The 26,559-nt window shown below is 48.3% G+C and overlaps 1 protein-coding gene across 1 annotated transcript in view; it reads right to left on the minus strand.

Moving 5' to 3' along the window:
* PAX7 (paired box 7) overlaps positions 1 to 26,559 on the minus strand; it is a gene marked incomplete at its 5' end in the record, with an annotated part of 52,296 nt that overhangs the window by 15,498 nt on the left and 10,239 nt on the right. The window contains 2 exons of the mRNA XM_009867073.1: positions 21,422 to 21,624; positions 22,196 to 22,361. Of these exons, the coding sequence (XP_009865375.1) occupies positions 21,422 to 21,624; positions 22,196 to 22,361 (369 nt within the window). The remainder of the gene's footprint in view (positions 1 to 21,421; positions 21,625 to 22,195; positions 22,362 to 26,559) is intronic.

Consider the following 26,559-nt stretch of genomic DNA (forward strand, 5'->3'; position numbering starts at 1 on the left):
ATTCCTGCACCCGGGGTCTGTCAAGGAGCAGCACAAACCTCGGTAAGTTTGCAATGATTATTTGAGTAGCCATCACAAACAGAGGAGTCTTTGAGCAATAAAGTATGAGAGTTAGAAGCTCCTGAGCTAACACTTCATTAGCTGCACTTCTTTCTTATTTGTCTAACACAATTTCCTTTTTATTTGTCTAACACGATTTTGGCTACCTCTGAAGGTACTCCAGAATAAAATATCTTGAGAATTATAACACAAAGCCACCAAGCTGCGGTCTCGAGCATCAGAGTAGGCGAAATGCCTATTTTTAAAAGCTGGATTTTCTTATGAACATCGCTTACCGCCTTGAACTACGTGATTTTTGAGAAGAAAAAGATACACTGATGAAAGGTAGCTGTCTGCTGGCAAAGCTATGCCTGTGCCAAAGTGAAGGGTCTTACCTCATTAAAATTAAACCTCTTGCAAATGAAAACAGCCATCCATTTACTAAGTGGGTATGTAAACCAGCACATAACTTGCTCTCCTGTACCAATGCAAGCAAAGAATTTTATACGTTAACCCTGCAACTCCCGGTTGAGCTACAAGTTCTCTTTTAGGAAACGATCTTGGTCAAAAACCTCCAGAAAAAAGGTAAATTCTCTAACTTGCTGAGCAGAATTGTGCCCCTAAGCCTGTCCTCCTCGCTGCATGGCCAAGAGCGAGAGTGAAGGTATCGCACCCTCGTATTATTCAAGCAGAGTTTTTAAGGCATCTCCTGCGTGCAGAAGTTTAAAAGCATACAAGCCACTGCTGATCCAGAGATAAATGGTGGAAAAGGGATTAGAGATACTTAGCGGAGGAGAGGGAAGACTCAGGAAGGGCTGATTATTTTAAAGATATGACTATTTAAAGATAATGATTGCATAAATTTAATTAATGCATTTTCATGCTGCAAATGGCCGTTTTGTAATTAATGTATCTGGCCTCGCTAAGCATGGGAGATCACATCTCCCAGCCCCCCCTCCCTTGTGGAAAAGGGATTAGAGATACTTAGCGGAGGAGAGGGAAGACTCAGGAAGGGCTGATTATTTTAAAGATATGACTATTTAAAGATAATGATTGCATAAATTTAATTAATGCATTTTCATGCTGCAAATGGCCGTTTTGTAATTAATGTATCTGGCCTCGCTAAGCATGGGAGATCACATCTCCCAGCCCCCCCTCCCTTCCCAATTCCCCCCCTCCGCCTCTCGTTTAATGAAAGACAGAAAGCAGATGACAGAAACAATTTGTCAGCCAGTACGGGTGTCAGATGCCTAATTGGTTGCGCTGAGTTAGTAGAAAGTAAAGGGGGAGAGGGTCGAGGCTGGGGGGGCTCTTCCCTCTTTATCCGAGGCTCCAGGGTGGGTGTCTGCAGCGATGGGGGGGGAGCAAGGGGGCGAAAGTGTTTCTTGTTAATTGATGGAGATTAGGACACAGATTGGCTGTGGCAGGGACTGGGCAGTGACAAGAAGGGGACAGGAGAGGCTGGTTAACACCCGTGCAAACAAGCTGCCATATCTCACAACACGTTAAGTCCCGGCAGCGCTGACGGCATCGGTGGTCATCGCCCGCGCTCCCCCCAGCCACGATATGTTTGGTGCAGAGATCAGCAGCTCTGGGCATTTTTCTCCTCCGTTTGCTTTGTGCCCTCCAGCTTAGAGGAATTGGGACGTTGGCCGAAAAGTTGGGACCCTGGGGAAGGGTCCTGGGTGCAGGAGGAGGCAGGGCTGAGGTAAGCAGAAAGACTGAAGAACCCCCCCAGAAAAGACCACTGGCTGGGTCTTACTTGCCCTAAGCCTTGCCCCGGGTTCAGAGGAAGGTGTCAGGGTTAGCACCTAAGAGATCCTCAGAAAATCTGCTCGTCTTGTCTCCTCCTGTCCCTGCCCCGCTACGAACCTGTCTTAAAATCTGCAAAATTAATCAAAACTGGAGTTAACGTGTGTACCAGCTGGTGCCTGGGCTTTGTGGGTGCATTTGGGTCACCTGTAATAAAGCCCCAGTCTGATTAATTCTGTGCCGGTCATTACTTGAAGAGGAAAACCTCACAAAAATTCATTCATTCATTCATTGTGTGGAAAACCACACAAGAAGTCCCAGGCATCTGGAGCTTTCTACACGTGGGAGTTGAACCCCTCAAGTCCAGCCTAAGCTGAGCAACCCTGACCCTTCAGACACCCCCCGAGAAAGCAGCAGGACACAGCATGTGCTCCCCAAAGCCACACCAACAGAAAAAGGAGAAATGTATCTTATTTCTGCAGCATTCGTCAAGGATTTCTGTGACCTGCTTTACTGCGTTTACGGTCAGCATTCAGCAGAGCAGGGCTGCCACCTCTCACCTTACGAGTGGAAAAACGAGCCCAATAAAGGTGAAAACTTGAGACGGGGCAGAAGTTTATGGGGGAGCAGGAATTTGAACATCCCAAAGCCAAGGCTGACGTCCTGATTCCAGCCAGCCTTGCAGTAAGTTAAGCACAGAAACGAGGGGAACCTCAAAACACTTGTGCCATATGATGCTGTTTAGTTTATCTGCAGGCTTTTCTCTGGAAGGTATAAGAATGTTTTACAAAGGTGGGAACAGTTTTATCATCTCTGTTTCCCTGCCACGCACCAAAAGGTTGATGGTTAGAGACACATGGGGAGAAAGAGCTAAGAACAGAAAATGTTGAGCTTCCATGCTGTGCCCTGATCACATTTAAACATGTATCCTGCGGTAATGAAAATACTACTCAGCTTCTGCAGCGTGTTACAAGTCCCTCCATAAAAGGTTTACAAAGGGTCAACAAGAGATGGATAAACGTTACGGGGAAAAATAGGCAACGTTTTCTTCTAGATGAAAGAAAGCCTTTCAAACAGCACAAATGGAAAGGAAAAGGCAATGAGTGAGTGATGCAAATACAAACTTTTGATAGCAGAATGAAGGAAACCACTGCAATTTGCAATGAGGAGATGTCGAAAATAAAATACCCAGTTGCAATAATTTTGTCCCTTTGCTTATAGAGACAAATAACCTCTCCAGAGCGTGTTGAATGAAATGAAATGAAACCATTTTTCTCCTCTCTAAATGTCCCATCTCCTCATCCGTAGCGATCTCGGTTGTCCCTTCCGCTGCAGATACGCGGCAGAACTTGGTGATTTATAACGAAGCCGTTCCCATTGCTCTTTATTTGTGTTGCAATGGAACAGAAGTACTGCAGTCAAGGAGCTTGAGACCCTGCACCAGAAGAGAATCAAAATCTAAAAGCCCCCAAACGCTGCATATTTCTGCTGTCACCCCAGGAAAGCAAGCCCAGAAGAAAAAGAAAGAGAGGGAAGGCACCGGATTTCTGAATTTCCTTCTTTGCAAAGTCAAGAGAGTGGAAGCCAAGTCTGGTCCAAGTCAAAGAATGAAAAAAAACCCCAACGTTCTGCAGATAAAATGGAAGAATGGGAATTGTTAAGCAAACTCTTCCAAAAATTCACCATGAACAGGCACTAGAGAAATACTCAGCACTTACTCCTTCCATAACCACAACCCACACACACTGGGGGTCCTTCAGACACACCTTTCTCCTGGTTTACAAAACCTGAGTGCGAATCTTTGAGCAGCGGAGCTCTGCCGAGGAGGAATACGGTCTATTGTGTGTTAAAGAAATGCTAAATGATTACAAGCACCATATTGGCCGAGGAAAAAAGCCGGCTGTGGTGAGTTGTGCCTGTCACATCACTGCTCCTGCTTGGCAAATAAGTTCTAACGCACAATTGGTATTTATTAGATGACATACAACAACTGTCTCATTAAATCAGGGCTCGAGCGTAGACCGGAAATCTTAATTTAAAGTGTCACCAGCTATTGAAATCAGATGGTTTAGGCAGGAGCGAAGGGGAAAACAAAAAAGGGACCTAAAGAAGTAGGAAACAGTCCAAGCCCACCTTTCGAAATGGGTTGTGATTTTTATGCTGGTCTGGGCACTGGTTCACAAAAAAAAAAATATTTGTTCTGCATTTGCTTTCTCTACGTGCACTTTCAACCTCTTTCCCCCCCCTAATAAACGGTTGGGCACCTTTCTGTGTGTTTTAAATGCAGCATCGAAAGCAAAGGTTAATGCTGGAGATTGCATTCCAATTGAAAACGCGGCAACCGGTAAATTTGGTTTGTTTAGAGTGGAAATGCTTGAACTGCTGTGGATGGGTGGCGGGCGCGAGACCGTGGGGAGAGGGAGGGGTGGGAGACGTTCCCCGCACCCCGGCTCCTCTCCGGCCAAAATTAAATTTCAAAGTTTAATGACTTGCGAAGGGCGCTGGATTAAAAAGCCTGGTCCCTGCGCTGCCAAACCCGAAGCCGTGCGACGGAGAGCGAGAAAAAAAAGAAACCCACCAAACCTGAAACGTCAGGGAAGAGAGCAAGTGAAAAATGTCAGGGCAAATTGCTCTTGACAGTGTTAATATCTGCACCTCATAGCAATAATTACATGTAAATAAATAGTGAAATAGCTCTCAGCTGGAGTCTGTACTCCGAGTGCAGATGCCACTAAGAGCCAGCTGGGGACCTTTCGCTCTCGGACTGACGTTTTCCCCCCTTTCTTCCCTCCCTCCCCACGTTTCATCTCTGCCAGAGCAGGGAGAGCAATTGCTAGCCACTGCGGATCGGCTCGCAGCCCTCCCTCTCTTCCTCAGGGCATCGCCTTCCCTCTCTCTTCATCTCATCCTCCCAGCCAGCGGCTGCTGTCGGGGAAAAGTCCGTCCCTTTTAGCCCCTCGCCAGGGGAGAACAAGCTTCCCCAGGTTCACAAATGGCGTGGCCAACTATCTCTCCACCTCTGTGGAGTCCCAAAAATGTCAGGAGGGATGGAGGTATCTGTTTCGAGCACTGGGATTATGTTCTTCTCATCGCCAAGGTTGTCCGTATTTCAAAAGGACGCCGGAGAACATGCGGCTCGGCTCCAGGATGCAAAAAGATGCTTCGTTTCCACAGGAGATGCTATCAGGAGCATCCACAGATTTATGAGCCTAAGCCAGTGCCTCTAACCCTTGCCCAAGCACCAAATGCGCGTCTACGAACCCACACGGTTCCTTCCAAGAGCCTGACTGCAAAACTGCCATGGCCCAAGCAAAGGAGGGAGGAAAAAGCCACCGCACCACCAGCACTGCTGGTGAAGGTGGGCTCGAATCAAACAGCGCCTTTCCTGGTTCCCCGGGTGTTTGATGGCACCATAAGAAATCACAGATTAAGTGGAGAGGGTGAATACCATTTGGCTACTCAGCATCAATTCCAGCACGAGCCCTCAAATGAAGGTAACTGGGGTGAAACCTGAAGCGACTGAAGCGGCGCTTCCTTTGGTGGAGAGTCAGCCCATGGGTTGGCTTGTAGTGTAGGGTTCATGGTGGGACTCGATGATCCCAAGGGTCTTTTCCAACCTGAATTGTTCTATGATTCTATGACTCCTTGCCCCAAGGAGCAGGAGGTGCTAAACTGCCTGGGTTGAAGAGCAGACAGGATAAGCACGTGGAAGAAAGGTCCACTGAGGATCACTGGACAAACCATCATTTTTAAGGAAATCCCCTGAGCTGAAAATAGCGAGAGGCCAGCAGAGCACCTTGTTCTTGATCCCTGTGAGGAACCTGCTTACAGGTGTCTAGCCGGTAGGACCAGGCAGAGCCGGCCCCAACCACTGGAGTTGTCACCAAGATCTCAGCAGCTCCGAGGGAGAAATTCCCATGGTCTGGCAGGCAGATGACTAAGGTGGCCAAAGGGCTGTGGGCATCTGAGTGGGGAGGGCAGAAAGGAGGATGCCGAAGGACTGAAAATACACGTAGAACCACACAGAAATACAGAATCACTGAATGTGGAAGGATTTCTACAAAGAAAGCCTTTGGGGTTGGAAAAGGACAAAGTCTCAGGTTCCTACCTTACATTTAAGCGGGATAAAATCTCCGGCCTTGGAGATAACAACCTTCCCCGCGGTACCATGAGCAGAAACACAGCCCAGCACGGCGAGACGCTCAGATATTATGACGCAAGTCTTAGATAAAGTTAAGCTCATTATTTTAGCTCTATTCTCTTCCGCTCGGTCAATTTATCTCTCCGTGCCCTCAGTTTAGCTCCCAGCCCTACAAGTCTGGGTCTTCTCGTGAGCCATGGGGCTCCTTAGGGTGCCCTAGCAGAGCTGTGATGCTCACACCTGAATGAAGCGCGCCCGGCCCCACACATTGACAGAGCTCATTAGCCACTCCCTAATCAGCATCACTCCGGGGCCAGACTACTAGACCAAAGCGAATAAAAAAAACCAAAGAATAATAATAATTAAAAAAATATCCTGCCACTGATAAGAGCGAGACTTTCCTACCGAACCACAGCCTTGTTGTAAAGGAGAAAAGCTCTGAGGTCTTTCCTTTGGGCTAATGAAATTCACAACAACACCCCATACTGCACTGAGCAACAAACACAGCTCCATTATTTGGAAAACAAATATGTTCTTTAGAGCTTCCTGGTTGTCAAACACCTTTTTGTTTAGCTCAACAACTAATCCACTTATCGGAGGATAAAGCTGCCAGTGAATCACCAGTATGATAAAAGCATGCACAAAATTAGCAAAAATTTGCCTATGGCTCCTGCGCATTCAACAAACACCAGCTAAGAGAAAAATGATTCCTTTTATTTATTTATTTATTTATTTAAAATAACTGAGATCCCCAGGAGAGATTCTGTCAGATAGCAGCTTTTATTCTGCTCGCAGTTTTTTTCCCCCCCTCCCTCTCTCTCTTCCCATATAACCCAAGCACCGAGGCTGGGAGATGCTGGGAGCTGATATGAGATCCACGGAAATTGGCAGTATTTGAATAAGCAGGAGATGCAGCCGGGCAAAATTTTAATAAGTTGGGGCTTTTTCAAATTAAAAAAAAAAAAATAAAATAACACCTAGTGCTGAGGCATTGGCTGCTTCCATAGGACCTCAGCACTGCTGGAAGTTTTGCTGCTCGTGGGATTGTAACACCTACAGGGGGCTGGATTCGTCCTTCCCTGCTCTTCAGGGTATTTTGTAGCCCTTTGTGATTTTAGCCTCTGCATGGCAGATCCACGCTACCTCTCCCTGTTATATGGATGGGGAAACCACTGCAGACAAGAGGAGGTAGTTTGCCAGGGTAGGGTGACCAAGTTAGCAGCAGAGGAGATGAGTCTCCTGACTTCCAGCCCTCTGCTGACATGAACATAAAACACCTTCCCTCCCTTTAGCTTCTCCACCGAGACCTTTGGTAGGACCTTGCGGAGCATTAACTGGGTAAATGGGATTGACCTGCTCTCTGAAATTCACTCAGCTACGTAAACCTTGGGAATTTCTCCAGTGGGGATGTGTGCAGAGATGTTCTGGTGAGGTTTCTATCATTTCTTGGCACTGTTGTAAACCAGCACGTGTGAAAGATGGAATGAGAAAGGCGGAAAGGGAACTCCTTAGACTTGGACTCTAGCAACACATTCGTTCCAATAAAGACAAAATAAACGTCTCCGTAGTCTGTGGTGTCAGAAAAGAGTGATTCAGCTTTTCTGACTCATTTTCTGAAGTCTCTCTGCACTCGTCATAAAGAGCATGTAGGATGACTGAGCCCCTAATGGAAGCGAGTTAGTTAAGGGCAATGAATTTGAGTGATATTCTCTCTTTGTTGCTTTTAAATCATGACAGCGTGAAAGGGAGAATCACCACAGCGTGACTGTGGTGCCTTCAGGGTGACCAATATTGTGCTACCATAGCTGCTGCTGGTCAGGAACCAACACAAGCTGACTGAGCAGCAGCCAGACCTTGCACCACAGAGAGCTCACAAACCCTGTCAGAGCCCACCTTCAAAAGCTCAAGCCAGCTCAGATGATGAGGATGCTCCCTTCACCCCAAATCCTTATTTCCCTGGACCGTATCAACATCAGCTGGATATTTGCATTTCTGCAGATTAGCAAGAAGACCCTAGAAGTTCAAAACTGCACCCTAGCAGCCAAGCTGGGAGATCTGGAGGCTTTGAAGGTTTCTGGCTGTACTTTCTAAGCACATGTCTTTGCCTAAAAATACTGTCAGCATGACAAGTGCTGGAGATGAAGATCTGCAACTGCTTCAGGCCACGGTCCCATCGCAAGAGCCTGAATGGACAGAACTTAACACATTCCAACATCCTCCTCTTTTTCCCTCTAACTTTGCTGAGGCTTGGACGGGACCGCAGCACATGAGGACGGGAGCATTTAGGGGAGCTGGGAATTAATCAAGAGGCACCCACCTGTCAGGCTGGTATCTGGAACTAAACGGAAACACTTGCTAGTGCTTGACCTCTCGCCCTCCAGACAAGCCTGCGGCTCTCGAGTGGTTTGAGAAACCCTCTTGCAGGGACCGTGGCTCTGAGACCCCCGGTGAAATAAAACAAGGGCAACGGGCAAGGAGAGACACGGGAGCTGGGTTATGAGCAGTGGGGGAAGGATGGAAGAGGCTGTAGCTGGTGGGATTGATGGAGGGGACCTGGCAATCTTCTGGCATGGCTGGGAGGATGTAGGTGGAGAGCTGGCGTAAAGATGTGGACAGGACGGGAAAAAACAGAGCACTCAACGAATTGGCCAACAGGCTGGTGCTGCAGGTAAAAGAGGCTGGATAGTAAAAGACATTGATGGCAGAGTCAAATATCCCCATGACTTTCTATACATCCCCTGGATGGGGTTTTGCTGGGGGAGATATATTTGATACATCAGTGCATGCTGATTAGCAGTCCAGCACATGTTTCAGTGTTAAATCAGCCTTTCTTGTAGTTAATGGAGGCCAAAACTCTGTCCTGACGACCGTTCAAACAGTGAAATCTGAGGCAATGCTAACTCTGCTACACAGCAGAAGAAAGCCCTTCGTGCATGCCAAGGGATTTTGAAATACCAGTCTTAAGGTATGGGATTAAGATCTTAATTTTTAAAGAGATGTGGGGTGTTTTCTCTTCAAAATGCATGAACAGATTCTAAGCCAACGTAAAATGCCTCGGTCACTCTGGTAGCACTGACCTCAGACCTCGATGATATGATCAAAAGGTGCCACCCTAGTTCTGACTTTCAATTTCAGGACCTCTAGGGTGTCTGTGTAAACACCTGTGAGAGGTGAAAGGCCAAACACTTCAGGAAACTCATCTCTCTCCACCTGCCCCAATACCAAAGAGAGAACAGTACAGAACAGGATCTGGGCCAACAGTACAAAAGGGATTGGAACATCCTACACCAGCAGCAGCATCCTATAAGCTCCTGTACTTTAAAAAACACAAGTCAGTTTGTCAGCAGGGAAGACTCTGATGTTTCCAACAGGTACCTGTTTCACCTGCTTCCTCCTCATCTGAAATAAAACCCCCTCCTTTCCATGGCAGCAAAAGTTGCTCAAGCATCGAAGTTACCGAGAGCCTTAAGCCTTGCCTGCGAGAAACCTAAATACTGGGGGCTCAGTTCCACCAATACGCCCTTCAATCTATCTGGTATGGACAGACTTTGTACCAGAAACCTGCTGGAGCTGGAGCACAGACCCTAAAATTCTTTGCATGAAAGATACCACTTCATAAATGGGCAGAGAAATGAGATAGGGAACGGACACGCACGACAGCTGGGCATAGGGAGCAGCTCAGAACGAGGAATTTATTTGCTTTCTGAGTTATAACGAGCCTGCAACCTCATGATGGGAGGAGAAATACAGAAAGTGGCTGCTACAGACACCAAGAAAGCATCTTCTGCAACTGGTCCCTGCACTTTCTTCTCCCTTACTCCAAGCGGCAGTGACTAAAAGCCTCAGGGAGAGCCCAAAGCCTCCAGTGCTGTACAGAAATGTGCATTCCCTTGGACTGAAATCCCGGAGCTATAGATTCTGTAGCGAGCAACGCTTTCAAGGAGTTTCATACATAGGCAAGACCAGAAAACAAAGCATGATCCAGCCAAGGATGCAAAAATGTCTGGGACACAGCCAGCAGCTAAACCGAACTCCCCAAGAATACCAGTCCTACCTGGCACTGAAACCACCTTACTCCCTGGGAGAGCAGAAAGCACCATGAAAACCCTCCACGAACTAAGAGGGAGCAAATTCTTTTAGAAGCAGGCAGAACCACCTCCCCCTTTTCACTGCAACACCAGTGACCACCTCCAGCCTGGCTTCTGCATCGCTGACCCACTCTCACTGATGCTGCTTATTTTTAGGGAGCCCCGTGCCCTCCCAAGAAGCCGTTTCCAGGCAGCCTTGGCATCTCCTCCTCCTCACCACGGCGTACGAATCCCACGGCAGGAGTTGGTGCCCACCTGGGGAGCCTCCTGCTCTCTCTGCCGGGGCCAGAGCAGGGCATGGAGATGCTATTAACAGCACGCGTGGCCCAGAGCTTCATTAGAGCTGGCAGACCCCCGCTCCTGACGGAGCTGCTGAATCCAGTGTTGGCTTTTAGGGTCAGGAAGACCCCATGTGGCTCCTAATTCGGGGCTGGATTTGCGCTCAGCTGCGCACTCTAATCGCTAATGAAAGGTTTGCCATCATCCTCCAGCAGCTGTTAGTGTCCTACAGGTCGATCCCCAAGCAACACTCTGCTGAGCCAGAGCCGCCGATTGGAAAGTTCATTGGATGGGCAGAGTCCAACCCCCTCCCCAATACACCCGGGTATTTATTTCCTCATCACAAAAAGGTTGCAACATCAGACAATGCCCTGCTTTGCCCTATCTCTTCTTCCCCCGCTCTCGCAGTCAGACCCCAAATATTTCTCGCTTTTTTCCCTTCCTTTCGTTCTTTTTTCTTCCTTTCTTTTTTTTTTTTTTTTTTTTAACGAAAAAATGTTTTTTTGTGCCTCTTGAGCCTTTCCGGCTGGGCTCGGCGTCTGTATCAGCTGGAGGAGCTTATGAGCCTCGTCTCCTCGGATTTAGACTGAAATTTTGATTTTCTGCCGCGCTCAGATAATGTGGAAATCCTGTTCCCCGATATTTACTGTTTATCAGCGCAGCGCAGCGCAGTTCTGGGGGGAAGGGAATCTCTCCCTCCGTTGTGTCCCCCCTCGCTCCCCTCCACCCCCCATCCTGCATGCTAATGGAATTCGACTTTGGAGCAGACGTTATAACAAAAGCCTAATTACGGTGAGCGGAGGGGAAGAGGAACTCCCTGGCAAAGCAGCTCAGCGGCGCTGGGATGGACTCTGATCCCTGTCCCCATCACCTGAGCCAGCTGGAGCACAGGGATCCCTCACCCTGGCAGGGATCACTAAACCACGTACTCTTCTCTAAGCCTCCTCCTAAGCCAAGTTTTGTCACCTCAGGTGGACCTTAAGTCCCTTCCAGCTTTACAAAGTTGAGGATGAGGAAGTGCAGGAGCACAACCTGCTTTCCCTGCCTCGGCTCCTCGCCTGGATTCAGCCCAATCCAGGTTGACCTGAGCACCTCCCCATCCCTTCCGTTCACCTCGGAGGGAGCCCGTGTGATTGGGGACCCCCTGACAGCTCAGTCCCCTTCCAAGGTGTGCATCCTGCTCCCCCACGTACCGACACGCGCGCCAAGTCCTGCATCCTCCAGTGAGGATTAGTGTCGCCGAGCCCTTGCAAACTCATTCCTGCAAGCAACCCAGAGGCGAGAAGGGAAACGGGGAGGGGGACACACACGCTTCCTTGCGTGACATGAACTAGGCAAGAAAAATGGAACAACAATAAAAAAATCTGGGGCTCAGCAGCAGGGGAACAGCTCTAAGGACCGCTTAAGTGGCCAGCGGTGCATAATGCCTTGCTATTAATGAGGCCTGCTGCCGATCCCTCAAAGGATCGGTTATTGTCAGATAATGTACGGGGTTCTCTCTCTCCCCCCCAGCCCCTCGCAGGGAAGGCAGGCATTTCCCTCTGGTTGAGATTGAGCTGAATAATGTCCCGGCCACCTGCAAATGTCCTGGGCTTTCTCTGCATAATTAGAGGCAGCATTGGGGTAAGGCGGCGGGGTAAAGCAGAAAAGAGGGAGAGAAAAATGGGAAAAAGGTGGTTTTTATAAAAATAATAATAATTAAAAAATAAAAAAGCAGGGGGAAGGAATGGAAAGGGAGACAGGAAACATGATAAAGCTCAGCCAGGCGCTCTCTGCTCGGCTGTTCTCTGTGCAGCTCTTCTTATGGAAACGGAGAGGCGGTATTAAAAAAAAAAAAAAAAAGAAACCAAGACACAGAGAGCTTCCTTATCTCATGGAGACAGTTGTCAGGAATCACTTTGACTGAGTCGTTTTGTCTCCATGCTTTTTTTCGCTGTCAAGCAGGCCTCAGGACATGGATCAAAGGAGAGGCGCCGAGCGCTCGCTGAAACTTCTGATCCCTTCTCGGTACAGACGCGCGAGTGGCAGACAGCTCTCCTCCACATCAAATGGAAGGAGAGAGGAGCGGGAGGAAGAAGGGAAGGGAGAGGGAGAAGAAAAGCTGGGAGAGACACGGAGAGGAGGCTGCAAGGGGCTCTCTCTGCTGCTCCAGATCTCGGCGGGGAAAGACAGAGAGGAGCCGCCTTCGCTTTCCCTTTCCCATCAGGAGCATCGCCTCCCCGGTGTCCCTGCAACAGGGCAGAGGGAGGGAGGCGTGGGGTAGATATTTCCTCCCAAACTAATGGGTGAGTTCTCATCAGGGTCTGCTTCAACCTAGTCCTGTCCCCACGCAGCAGAGGGTCCCAGACCGAGCCGAAGCGAGAGTTGTGGTGAGAGCTCCCACCCGCGCGGGCCACTAGGACACCAGTGGTCCAGCTCTGTGCTGGCTTGGCGGGTGAATTCCCACCCCAGAACAACGCCCTCGGTGTCAGCCTTGCCTCTTCAATCTCTTAATCCAGTCCCTGTGATTTTCCTCTATCTGCTTGGGCAAGCAGCTCCCACCCTTTTCCCCTGTGTGGCTCACGATTCCCTTTCAGGTACTTATTCCCCTGAAATAAGATCCCCCTCATCTCCAAACCGGGTAGGCTTAAGGGCTGACTCCAGCTTACTGCGGCGAGCTAAGACCCTCAGCACCTTTGATCAATTTGCTACTCACACACCCCGGACCCCGCGAGGATTTCTGATCTTCAGCCCCCGCTGCAAATTGATCTCGTGCACGCCTGTCTGATGGAGGCAAGAAGCAGCATCTCGCTGCACCCAAGCCGTCCACCGCTGTGCGAGGTGGAAACCCCTCTGTGTGGCACAAACCCCATGACCTGATAGCCCCCGTTATTCATCTGTGGCACAGGCGGCGGTAGCTCCTCTCCTCCATGCTTCCTGTGCTCTACAGAAGCCTCTGCACAGCTTTGTAACCCCAAACTGCTAAAGCATATATTGCACAGCCACACACTGCTCCCAGCTCCGCACACGGTGCATGGAGAGAGCCGGCGAGGCAAACGCACTGCGAGGGGATGAAATACCCAGGCTCCCTTCCCTCTCACACAAAAGACAAGCACAGCATCCCTTTAGGGTATATCTCCCCTCCTGAGGCTTCAGGGCTTAACAGCTCTTCTGAGCAGCCCTCTAGGATGCTCCAGAGACCAATCCAGCTCCCAAATGCCCTCCCCGCCTTGAACGTCCCGCTTGCAACCTTCGCCCCAAGATGCTGCAACCCATCCGCCAGCGATCCCAGCAGCTGCCTGGCGTTGGGCTGGGGGTGAATTCAAGCTTCCTGCATCATCATCACCTCCCGTAGATGGTGAAGCGAACACAAAATAAACCATATTGAATAATGACCCCTTTCAAAATGCATCCATTGGATCTGGGAAAGCCGAAGGTCATGGCTTGTCACCCTAACACAGAGCAACACCTGATCCTGTGCCCATCCTCAGTGTTTCCTGAGTTGGGGCAGGCTTGAGGCTCACAAGGACAGTGATGGACCCACGTTTACCTGCAACACACCGTCCCGCTTCCCCTCCCCAGCACAGATCTCTGCTCTTGCTTTGCACCCACCCAAGTTAAAACCCTTTCCACAACCTCTCTTTGTGAAAAAAAATAAAGGGGCAGGGTGGGGTCAGTGCCTTATCCACTGCAGAGGGCGTTGCTGTAGATTTTTCCTATCGTAGATGGCTTTTCACGGCCAGGGCACAGCTGGAACACAGCTGCTAGATTTTAACAGGCACATACCCTGCACGGGCACACACAGCGGTGCGCGCACACAGAACACGCACGCAGAACGTTGATGCTCTTCTGCACGCAAGCGTACGAGATCACACGCGCGTGCCCCTGCCTCTGAATCCTAATTATGCCTTTTTCTGTTGCATTCCTTCCCTTTAAGCTTCCCCTCTATCTCGTATCCCTCATTCCAGGGCTGCCATTCCCCGCCGCAGTCCCTCCCGCCACTCCGCACCAGCTCCCCAGTCCCTGGGTTATTGCAGCTCCCGGAGCAGCGTGGCAAAATGCTCGCCTCCGAATGCCAGAGGTCGTGCCGCAATGTCCGTCGCCAGGCTGGATGCTGTATTAATTGCTAATCTCTCATTTTCTCTATCTGCCCTGCCTGCATTGTCTCGAGTTCCCTTATTAATCATGAAGCAGGGCAAATCCCGCGTTTGAATTCTCCAAGCCTGTGTCTGCCAGCCAAGTCCTTCTTACCCTCCAGGGTGTGGAGAAGAGACAGGACCCAGAGGAGAGGTGTTTCAGCAGAGGTGTTTCAGTAGAGCTTCTCCTATTTTCTCCATATTCCCCTTTCCCCTCAATTTTTCTACAATTGAGTTTACAAACAGGGGCTGACCCAGGGCTCACCAAAGGTAACGACAAAGATCCTGTCAAATTCGAGGCTCAGGAACCAACTGTTTGCTCTAGAATCATTCAGTGTCTCTAGAATTTTAGTATCTAAGCCATACACACAATGTCCAGAGGGCAAATCGCAAAGGAATAAATGCAATCGGAGCATCAGAGTTAGCGTTAAGGTAGTAGGATGCTGCCTTATTTGTTTCTAATTAGTTTTCAATGGGACCAGAGCGCACAAATCAATCGAGGGAACTTGTGAAACCTCAAGATTGATAGAAAGTGAACTGGCCTCTTGGATGTGAATTTTCCCCTTCCCACCCTACTCCTTCACTTGCAGAAACAGAGTCAGTAGGAATCGAGCAAATAAAATACGTATCTATTTTCACACGAGAAAAATGTTCTGTTCTCCCCTTTTCCCATTGCTGGGAGCAGAGGCGTCTAACTGACAAGAGCAGATGGGTTTTGTTTGGTTAAATGAAAAAAAAGAAAAAGGAAAAAAACTTTGGTGGAAAAAATACCAGCTTTCCTGGGACACACAGGTTAAAAGTTTAGAGAGATGGAGCTGCATTTGACACCGAGAAAATGACGCCAACGCAGTCTCAGCAGAGCCAGCTTCTCCCAGAGAAAACCCTGGAGCTCCCATGCTCCCTTTTCCATGTCCTTGGCCAAAAAAACAACAACAAAAAAGGACATGAGTTTGAGCACGCGTTCACCTCCTTCTCCAAAAATCCTCTTGGGTCGTGGGGAGGGTGAAGACCACGCGGCAAGAAAGGGAAAGGGACAGCAGCCGCTTGGGTTGAGGGAATCTCTGTCCTCCAGAGAGATGGGCTTGGGGAGGGGATGAGGAGGAGGTGGCGTGGGGGGAGGAAGAGCAGAGAGTACACGGCCAAAAATCTGGAGTGAAAAAGGAGGGTGGTAGAAGAGGGAAGGAGTGATGGAAAAAGGAGGTGGAGGAACCCCGGAGGCAAGGTTAAAGAAAAACCCTCGTGTGGGGTGGCACCCAAGAGCGTCTGAGGTTAAAGAATATTAGAAGAACATGTTCCTACACTAAGATAAGCCGGAGAAATGAATCCTTATCCGCCCAAACCCAACCCTTTAAAATTCGAGCGAGAGAAGGGTCTCTTTTCAGGGAAACGGGGAATCCTTAATGCTTCCTCCCTCAGCAACTGTAATGCCAGGATGTTCCCAATCTGCTTTGAGGGATGGAAAGATTAAGAATAATAAAAAAATTGCAATAAAATATGTGTGAACGAGGGGGTAATTGTGGACAAATGCAGCATTCAAATTCATTTTTCAGCTCTTTTACACACCATTTCAATCTTATTTTCTGCTTGTTAATGAGATCTTGTTGGTTGGGGTGGGCACGGCTGCCCAGTATCGCTTGGGTAATTGCACATAATTTTCTCTCTACTAGTGATTTGCATCAGATTTTTTTTTTTTCTAATTCTTTGCTATTTAAACCCCCTCCTCCCTTTCCCCACTCCCCCCGAAATCTAACCCTCTCCTCCCCCTCTTTCTTCCCCTCCCTTTCTCCTGGCCCAGCAAGACTCATTTTGAATGCTTATTATAGGCACAGTGTCTCCGACAAAAAAAAAAAAAGGGGAGGAAAAAAAAAAGGAAAAAGAAAAAAAAGAAGGGAACTAGACAGAAGGGATCTGTGTCACTGAAGGAAGGAGCGCTGTGTCGCTGGAGCCAGACGCCGCGATGCCTGCTCCCCTCTCGCCAGCTAACATCGTGTCCTTCCCAATTGCCAGGTTTCCCCCCACCAAAAAAAAAAAAAAAAAAAATGGGCTAAGCTGGCCCTTCTCATGCTTCTGCCAGGATCAGTGTGCTCCTGACAGGGATTCAGATGATCTCTAATCCCACCCCAGCGAGGCTGAGGAAAGCGTTACCCCTGCTGCTGGAAGAGAACGGAGCCTTGGGATGATGATGTCAGGAAAAACCAAGCTGTGCTGCGGGTGTGCAAACTGAAAAAAATCCCTGAGTTTTGAGTGTAAATTTGTGGGCACAGCCTGACCCACGCCTCGAGTGACCCTCCTGGAACACTACCAAGAAACGGCGATAAACCAGAAATTGCAAAATCTGACTCCAGCCTTCAGATACTGTCGTTACACCGGGAATGAAGTTGCTCGTGGAGAAAAAAAAAAAAAAAAAAAAGCCACTGCAAGCCCTGAGAAAATTAAAGCAACAAATATGAGGTGGTGAACAAGTTTCTCTTGGCTCTTCATATTTCTGGAATTGCCTTAATCTCTAGGTGAGCCTGTGGGTTTGTTAAAAGATTCAAAGGTCTCAGAAATAACATGTTATGAAAGTATAGGAAACGCCTGACTCGACTATACCTTAATATGTTCTTCAGCAACCCAGGGGCCATCTGCAATAAACTAATGATCTTTTGCTTCTGAGTAACCCCTCGCAGGACCCCAACATGCTGCAGTGAATGGTCAGAGGCATTTAAGATACAGGCTTGGATTTAAAACAGCAGAAGAAATTTTAGGAGGCAAAGAGGCGGACAAAACTCTTAAAAAAAAAAAGAAAAGACCTATTAAAAGGCAGAAAAGATGTGCTAGAGATGAAAGCAGCTCAGAGTACAGCGACCTCAGCCCGTGCTGCAGCACGCAGTTTTCTTGAAGCCCAGCAGGACAAGATTGGACTTAATACTGAGTTTACCATTAGATTGAGCTATTTGTCACAAGCCTTACCCCAGCCACAGCGAGGGGCAATACCCAGCCAGCACAGGTCTGAGCTTCAAAACTGATGGGTGCAAAGTCTGTTCTTGCTGCCAGTGCCAAGGATGACCTGGCTAAGGATGTCTTGGTGCCTGGCCTTCTCCTTCTTAACCTTGATAGTTCCTCTCAAATAAATGGGAAATGATTCCTCCGTGGGATCAAAATGACTTGGAAATATTGACAGTGCATTTATGAAATCCCACCCACACACGTGCTTGGTTTACAACCAAGAGATGATGAGACAGAAGCTCCGGGGCAAGAAATCACATTCTGTATGATTGCTAACCGGTTACTCACTCTTCATATTTAACTTTGCTTTGGGTCTCTGTGTCTTTGCTAACTTTTGGCACAGGCATTAATGTCAGCTCAGAGGCAGTTACGAGCCACTGAGTCAGCCCAGCTGAATCCATGACAGCTGCTTCTAGCCCGTGGGACCTTTGGGGAGCGACGGGGAGCTTGGTGCTGCACCTTCTGGCTGCCCAGCACTGAGCTGCTGCAGCCACCGACAGATGCGAGGTGACTCAACTGGCTGCAGATGTTTCTCAAACAGGCAAGATCTCTCTCTTACAAAGGCTGTCCCAGCACGAAACCGTCACAAATCACCGCTCGGGTTACCCTGAGGTCTCTCACGATGGTGTAGGCAGGAGTGTGACATGAGAGATCATGCTAGGGAGTGGTTTAAATCACATGGGACTACCCTTGAGCTGGTGTTCTGGTAGGAAACATCCCATCCAACATCATCGTGGGATGAAGTAGCTGAACGCAAAAATTCCCAGCTGACCTCTCGGCAGTTTCAGGTCTGGAATAGAGGCAGAACAGCCTCTGTGCTGCACGGGGAGTGCTTTGGGCATCCAGCAGCAGAGCTGGACGGGCACAAGGCTTTGTGTGCTACAGGCTGGAAAACAAGCAAGAAATGTGGCTGTTTCCCCCGTGAAACCTGGGTAAAACTTTCAGCAGTGTCTCTGCTCTTTCTGGCAGGAGGGGAAGGACTAAAGTGCATGGGGGGGGACACACACCAAGCCTGCAGAGGCCAAACGTAATCCCCTTTTCTCTGTTATGAGAATGAAAATGCCATGCTCCTGCTCTAGAATTTCAGCTGCCAGCATCGAGCCCGTCTGGTGGATTCTGGCTGGGACACCCAATCCTGGGGTAACTGGATAGCGTGCCGAGCGGCAGCAAATGCTGGGAGCTCTCGGCCAGGCTGGCCCCCACCTCCTTGTCTAAACTGCAAAGAAATCTCCCTCCTGCTGCTGCTGCTAAGGGATGAAACCAGAGAACTGCCTGTTTGCAGCTCAGACAAATTACCATCATTTTAAGTTCCCAATTTTTTAATATTTTTTTTAATTTATTTATCTCAAGGACTTCCCTGTAGTTGACATTTACCCCTGCAGAAAGCAACAAGATATTATGGATGGCTACATGAGGGTGAGAGGGTTGAGGTGTGATGGGTTTTACTTGCAATACCATGGAGTAGCTGACTCACTCACAGAAAAATTACACAGAGCATCCCATACTGAGACCTCACAAAAATTTACCCACCCCTCTACGCAACAGAAGACGCTTCTATGAGTTCTCATTCACGCCTTTAGGAGTATTTCCTTTATCCTTCCACTAGGAACAGCAGAGGGCTTAGAAAGGCAGGAAGGTAGCAAGATAAGTAAATATAAAGCAGTCCAAAAATAACCTGGGTTAGCCTTTCCGCGCACAAAAGAAATAGAAGAATTTATATGCGGATATCTTGGCCCTCACATGATTAAAAGCATTAGGAAAATGGGAATCTCTCCTTCTCGGGGGCGCAAAGCTCTCTTTTCTTCAGGACTGCCAGATAATGTATCCTCTCTTTCCCATACAAAGGGCTTATTGGCTCAGGACTCTATCTTCCCCTAGCCCGAGCCTGGGGGCAGGGTAATTTGGGATAGGGATAAGCATAGAAAAAGCCTTGGTCTGGTCATTTCAATGAGCCTCTGATTCAGAGAGCAGGACTGGTAAGTAGATGATGAAGCTACAGAAATGGAAATTGCACGATGGACTTGTCTGTGTGCAGTGGTTATCATGCGGATCTCATCCTCAACTTATTCCTCGGTGCTAAATTGCACTCGTGATAATCTGAATTAAGCACGTGCCCTGGACCATCGAACCTGCAGGTCTGCCTTTGAATTCCACACTACATGCTCATCTCCCAAGCCCAGTGCTATTAGAAATCCCTCGTCAGAAAGATGTCTCCTTATTTCCCCCGCAAATTACACCGTTTGAGGCAATATTCAGCCTCATGCCAGTCACACTTTTTACATTTTCTATTTTATGATGATTCAAAAGCTAGAAGTGGCATTTTTATACCTTTTCAGAGGAGCTGCAAAATTTCCCTCTTTCCATTGACCCTTAATGTTTGTTTTCACACTCGAGAGATCATAAACTATTGGCCTTTAAAATCCATATACTTCTCCGATGTCCTCGTTTATTGGGCTCCCCTCTAAAGAGCTGTAGCCTTTTCATTTCAGATGCCTACCTAATCAAACTATTGGGCTTTAAAATCTATACACTTCTCCGATGTCCTCGTTTATTGGACTCCCCTCTAAAGAGTTGTAGCCTTTTCATTTCAGATGCCTACCTAATTCCTCTCTGTAGCTTCAGATTATTTTGCTCTTCCTGTCCTCAGTAGTGCTACCGGCCACTCCGAAACAACCGCTACAGTGCACTTCACACATCTCCGTGTGTCCCAAGTGACTGAGAGCAAAAGTTAAACAGGCTTAGAACCCGTCCAGGATGGCTCGCACTGCAACGAATGCAAGTCCTTGCTGTTAATTTTTGGTGTACAAGGTGTGCCTTGTTCGTCTTGAAGTCAAATAGGCATTTGGAAAAAAGATTACATCAAGTAAACCAGAGAGAAGGTTAGATAAAGATCTAATGAGGTGACAGAAAATTAGAATTCTTATCCCAGGACAGTGACAGAGGGTGGGCTGTGTGCTCAGGTGATGTACGTCCTAGCATCTCCACTGACTCTGGTCAGCTGAGGACATAGGTCTCCTCCCATAACAGCGACACAGCACAAGCTCTGCCCTCTCTAGACCCGCTGATGATGGAGGCTTCAACCTCTCTGCCCGGCTGAGGCTTCCTTCCCTGGCACACACGGCACCGAAGAGCCACGCACGCAAGCAGCAGCAGTCGGATCAAACCTGGGACAGAGCCCTTGGTTTGGCAGCTGGGCTGAGGTTTGGAGCACGGAGCCCAGCGTCAGGCCAGGGGTGCTCCATTCTGGGATTTGAAAAATTGAGGATTTGAAAATCGAGGGTGTATTATTTGAAAAATCGAGGGGGTGTTACACGGGGACACCGTGGCTGTTGCCCGGTAAACTCAGAACACACAAACTCCATTCTTTTACACAGACAAGTGTGAAATGCATCTTTTCTCCTTTAAAGATTATCTACACCTCTCGTTTAGACCTCGTGGAAAGCATTAGCAGAGTTGTTTGCGTGAAATTAGTTTCTTGAAACGAAAGCCCAGATCTGCATCCCTGCGTTTTGAGGAAGCTCACATCCGCGGCGCTTTCACACATGTTCATACCAGACTTGCACAAGCTGACTTCAGCTAATCTCTAAATCAGTTGCCCACAAATCATGGACTACTTCTAAAGTAAGGTTGCAAAAAGGAACGGTAAAAGAGTCAAATGTGCTGTCATTAGGCTAAAATCCGCAATCAAAGGGCCCACATCTGCACTGGAATTTTGCTGGAGGGCTGAGAAGACGGACACCGATGCTCTAGGTCCTAGCGTTTGCAATTACGGTGCTCTAGCCTGAATATGGGGACTAACAGGATACAAATGTTCTGGCAGCGCAGCGCTGAGCTCAGCGTAGAGATACTGCCGATAAACAAATTAACTAATTGCTTTAGCTCAGAATTCGTGACAGCAACAATAACTCCCTTGTTAACCATGACACGCGGTGATAGCCTGAAGCTCGCCCTGCGCTCGGAGGTTCTGCACCAGCCAAATGCTCCCAGCCAAAGAAAGAGAATGGAAGTGGGTCACATACCTGTGGAGAGAGGCCATTGCTAACGGGATTCATGTGGTTGGCAGGAGCTGCAGCATTCATGAAACTGTCCGAGTAGCTGGAGAAGCTGTGCCGGGCCCCGTAGGCAGAGCCGGTGTCGGCGGCGGCGGCGGCCGCGGCGAGCCCTCCCTGGTGCATGGTGGAGGGCGGCAGAGGCTGGGGTCTGTGTACGGTGCTTCCCCCATCTGTGGAGAGAGCATTCAAGGGTGAGGAGTTGCAGGGGGATGGCACAAAGCATGGACGGATGGCTCGGCTATCCTGATCTCATCGTCCGGGTCCCATCACCTCTGCGCTCCGTGGGAATGCAGCGCGTTCAACAAAAACCGTGGGACGGTTTATGCGCGGTACAAAATGTGCAGACCTGAGATGAAATATCTGATTTTTTCTCTTAATTTTTCCCCAGACAGAAGCTGTAAATTCCTTTGCTAATTCCAGTTGTAAGCCAGCTGGAATTAGCAATACTCTTTCCACTGAGCTCCAGTATGGAGACATTGCCTGCGTGATACTCACTTTGCATCGATGTTCTCTCCATCCCAAAGCTATGAGACACATGGGCACAGCAGAAAGAACCATGAGACAGAGAAGAAAACTGTGGAATTTCCACCGACTTGAGGAAAAACTTGGTCTTCCCAACTAAAGGAAAACCACACTCGTATCACAAGAGCCTTAGCAGGACATCATGAATCAGAAAGGGAAGGGCCGGAGGGAAGATGAAAGGCAAGAGAAGAGGAGCCGTGCAGGCAAAGGGCTGCTCACCTTGGGAAATGGTGGTCGTTGGGTAGGTGGAGTCCGGCAGCTGGTACGGGGGGAGAGTCGGCATCCCCGTCGGCGGGAAGCCCCCCGGCAGCAGGTGGTTGAAAGCCGCGAGCTGGTTTGCTCCCGCCTGCTTGCGCCATCTCGCTCTTCGGTTGCTGAACCACACCTGATGAGGGGAGGGAAGACCATGAGTGACTCTCTCTGAGCTGCTGTCCCATCTCACCTGGGTTGCTGGTGGGCTCAGAATAGGTTCAGGATGTTGCCTGACAGAGACTTTGTATTTGTGTTGGGTTTTGTGGTTGGTGCTGGTCTCTTCTCCTGGGTGATTAGCAATAGAACAGGAGGGAATGGCTTTGAACTGCAACAGGGCAGGGTTAGACTGGATATTAGGAAAAATGTTTTCACGGAAAGAGCAGTCAGACATTGGCACAGGCTGCCCAGGGAGGTGGTTGAGTCCCCAACCCTGGAGGTGTTTAAAGGTCGTTGAGATGTGGGGTTGAGGGAGATGGTTTTGGGGTGAGCTTTGTAGAGCAGGGTTAGTGGCTGGACTTGATGATCCCAGGGGTCTGTTCCAACCTGAATAATTATATGATTTCCCAATTTCCTTTCTCCCAAACAACACGAATCCTACCACCACAGTCTCCTGGGTGAAAACATGTGCATTTTGAATTAAGGATACTATCAAGAGCGTGGGAGGATGCTACCAGCAGTAGGGTGAGATGAAGAGGAATAATTAACTTGTGTATTCCGAGTGACTCCATCCCAAATAGATGCATTTCTACCATTTGGCCATTCTGCCTTGTTATCTGACAACTGCGTGAATCATGCTGAAGGGAACCATAATAGCAACCCGGCTGCACTGTTAGCAGGGATAAATAGAGAGATTAGCATCATGGTTTCTATGTTAGACAAGCTAAATAGATAGAACCAGACCGGAGGGAATACAGGGTTTTCGTAGCTCCTCTGTACTGCAGCAAATCACTGTTGTCTGTGTGCTAAGAGATACTCTCCTTGCAAGAGACACTGCAGCGTGCACTAGAATCGCGCTGCAGCCAATTTAAACCTCTGTGCATTAAAAATAAACCCAGTACTAAAGCCTGTGCAAAACTGGGCTCACGTTTCCTGCAGTGCTAGTTTACCTGTAAGACTCAAGGGGTGAATTTTCTAAATGCGTTTGTCTGCCCTGATGTGTTTTATCATGAGCAATCTCCCTTCTGCACAGGGGAAAGGGTTCTCAAGCTCTCTCTTGGGCTTGGTTTACTTCATTTAATCGGAGAGGCTCTCAGGCCCGATCCCTGTTTGGGGTTCAGAAGTATGCGGATAAGCTTTCAAGCCAGATGAGAATGCAGCTGCTGGACTTTGTGAGGCCTAAAGGGCTAGAAAACATGATTAAATTTCACAGCAACATGAAAAAATGGAGCAAAAATCAAGAGTGTAAAGCATTCGGGGGGGGGTGGGGGAAAACCTCCATTAGGCTTCCAGGCTTCTCAACATCAGATCAGAAGCTGGGACTATGAGGGTTTGAGGCACCGCGGTCCAAACTGTCCCCACATCTTGTGAACCAAAGCAAAATTCTCTTCTCTAGATGCAGCAAAACCTGAGTCCGTCGCACCTTGCGTGATCCAAACCTCCGAGTGAGTGTCTTTCTCAGACCTTTAAAATGAGTCCCCTTAAAAATGGTCACTTTTTAGTTTGCCCTTTTCTCGTGGGCACCTGTGGGTACGTTGCAGCTCACCGGGCAGGGCAAGGCGACGCGTTTCCAACCCGGATTCACCTATTTAACAGAGCGCCCGCTCTCAGTCCCTGCGGTGGCGCTCGCTGCAAAAAAAAAACACCCGCCGAGCCTCGCCCGCAAATTTCTGTGAGGTTCTCTGGATCACGGTCTATTATGGCTATTTCTAGGCGGTGCTCATCTGTGAGGGTGCTGCTTTGATTAAAACCTGTTAATGAGAGCTGTGCGTGACCTGGGGAGTCCTTCCCGCTCTTATTTATATCCATGTATAGCAAAAACGATAAAAAAGCCCTTTTTTCTTCGGAGGACCGGGTTTGAATTAAGCCCCCTGAAAGGTATACAGGGCTGATGTCAGGTCCTTGGCACCAAAAAGGGCTTTTTACAGACCTGTTCCTACTGCTCTGCACTACTGGCTGGAGCAGAGTAACCTCTCGGCACCTTCCAAAAGCGTGACAGAAATAGGTCAGCTTACATCCGATCCGCATTGATCGGCAGAGTCCCTGCGGGTCAGAATCTCTGTGTCCATTTTTGGCACCTAAAGCCGCTGGCAAAATCTAGGACGGAGTTAAGGGAGACAGAAATGAATGAACCTTAAGGCTTGCAGCGCTTTACAACTCTTTTATACAGTCCAACCCGTGGCACGGTTTCTAAGAGCACTGAGCAACACTAATCGCAGAATGTTTAAATGAATAAATGAATGAATAAATGAATAAATAACCTTTTGTTGGCGCTGGCTGTGCCAAGAGGAGAGTCCTGTACTTTTCTCCTGCATGCGTGTGTGTGTAATTCATGCTTTGAATTAGGGATATGGAACGTGGCTCCTCCTCTTTCACCGTTAAGGTGAATATTTCTGTTAGGTGAGGAGATAAATAAACCTTTTCTCTTCAGGGAAAAAAGCCTAGTCCCAGGCTGAAAGAGCTTTCACTAAAAAAAAAAAAAAATCTCTATGCTGAGAAAATCATATAAAATTCAAATACCTGAAGGGAAAACATAACCAAGCAGCTATGAAAAGTTAGAGGGAAAGATAAACGGAACACCATGAATGTAAAAGCCACTCCAATGATTTCTGACACTTTCCTGACGTTGCAAAGGGTGGGAAAGTTCCTTTTTTTTTTAATAACCAAGAGCCAGATGCTGGCAAATCTACTCGGGATGAAGAAGTTCAGAAGAAACATGTGGAGTGAGATGGTCTAGTAGGGGACACACTTCTCCAACAACATTCCCACAAGTACTTGGCTCCCCTGTGATGGTTTGCCCGTTGGCTTGGCTAACGTATGATCAAAACACAACTTTGGGAGGTTTCTGTTGTCTTACGTTACACCACGTGAGGTTATTGTTGTCCGTGCACCAGTACGCACGCTGTTCTGAATTAAAATTCCCACACACGTGTACGACTCCTCCCAACTTGCTCCCCACATCCACTTCAGGGAAATAAAATGATACTCTGGATCCTTTTACAACCAGGTAGAGTCAACCAGAAAGGCTGAGGCAGTTCTTGGGGTGCCTTGCACACTTTGTTCTACGACGTGCACAGGCTTGGAAGAAATGAAAGCTAATTTTCCTGACCGAGCTACCACAAGAGAAAGTCCATTCTTGATTTTACTATGGGTTCCTTCCGTGACTTGGGAAAACTTGCTTTTTTTTAATTTAACAGCAATGAAAACATTGCTACATTTAACAAATTTTGGTCCTTATACAGCCCATGCATCAGATCGCCACCTCTAAATTGAGGATAAAGAATATATTTTAGTTTATTTCAACCATCAGCCATCTGCAGAAGAGGTTCTCTTTAGCTGCCATTAGGCACCGTGCCCAGCACAGCAAGATCTCTGCCTTGGCTGAAGCATCATAGCGAAACAAATAATAGATGATAATAATAGTAAATACACATGCTCCAAAAGAGATTCACAACTACATTGCTTAAACGTAGCGCTTCCTAGCAGAGCCTTGCTGGAGAACCCAGCCCCAAACACACTGAAACCTGCCACAAAGAAATTGATAGGATTAATCTTCCCGTGCAGAGGAAGGGACATTTCATGGCCCAAACAGGTTGATTCTGCCCCTTATTTATAACCCACAGGAAAAAAAAAAAGAAGATACATTCCAGCTAATGACGTTAGCAATTCTTTCCCTTCCCCCGCCTTAAAGGTGGCTCAGGCCTTTATGCTTATAAATCATTTTATTGGTGGTTAAAATATAGAGTCTAGAGCATCTAGCTGTAATGCGAGGCGCACTTCAAAGGGAACCTGCTTTCATTTCACAACAGTTAAGGTTTTATCAGCCACTAAAGATTCCCCCTGCCAGAGGATCCTGTTACACCACGTTAAGCCTGGGGTGAAGGCTACAGCTGCTAAAACCAGAGCGGTGGGAAGAAGATGAGGAAGAGGAGGAAGTTTTGAACCTGCTGGCCTGCCTGTGGAGACGTTGTTCTGGAGTTTTCTGGGGCTGGATCGCGCGAGTCAAGATTTACGCTGGGGCAAACGTGTGTGAAGAACCCAACAGCAGAAAAAATGGCACGTCAGGAACCTACTTTTTTCTTAAAAAGTTCGTCGTGACCGTTGGTCTGCGCGTAGCGAAGAGATGCTGCGTGGTGCAAAAGTTCTGCCAAGGAGAAGCAGATAGAGACAGGAAT

The sequence above is a fragment of the Apaloderma vittatum genome, unplaced genomic scaffold (genome assembly GCF_000703405.1).
Source record: "Apaloderma vittatum isolate BGI_N311 unplaced genomic scaffold, ASM70340v1 scaffold8573, whole genome shotgun sequence".
NCBI classification, from domain to species: domain Eukaryota; kingdom Metazoa; phylum Chordata; class Aves; order Trogoniformes; family Trogonidae; genus Apaloderma; species Apaloderma vittatum.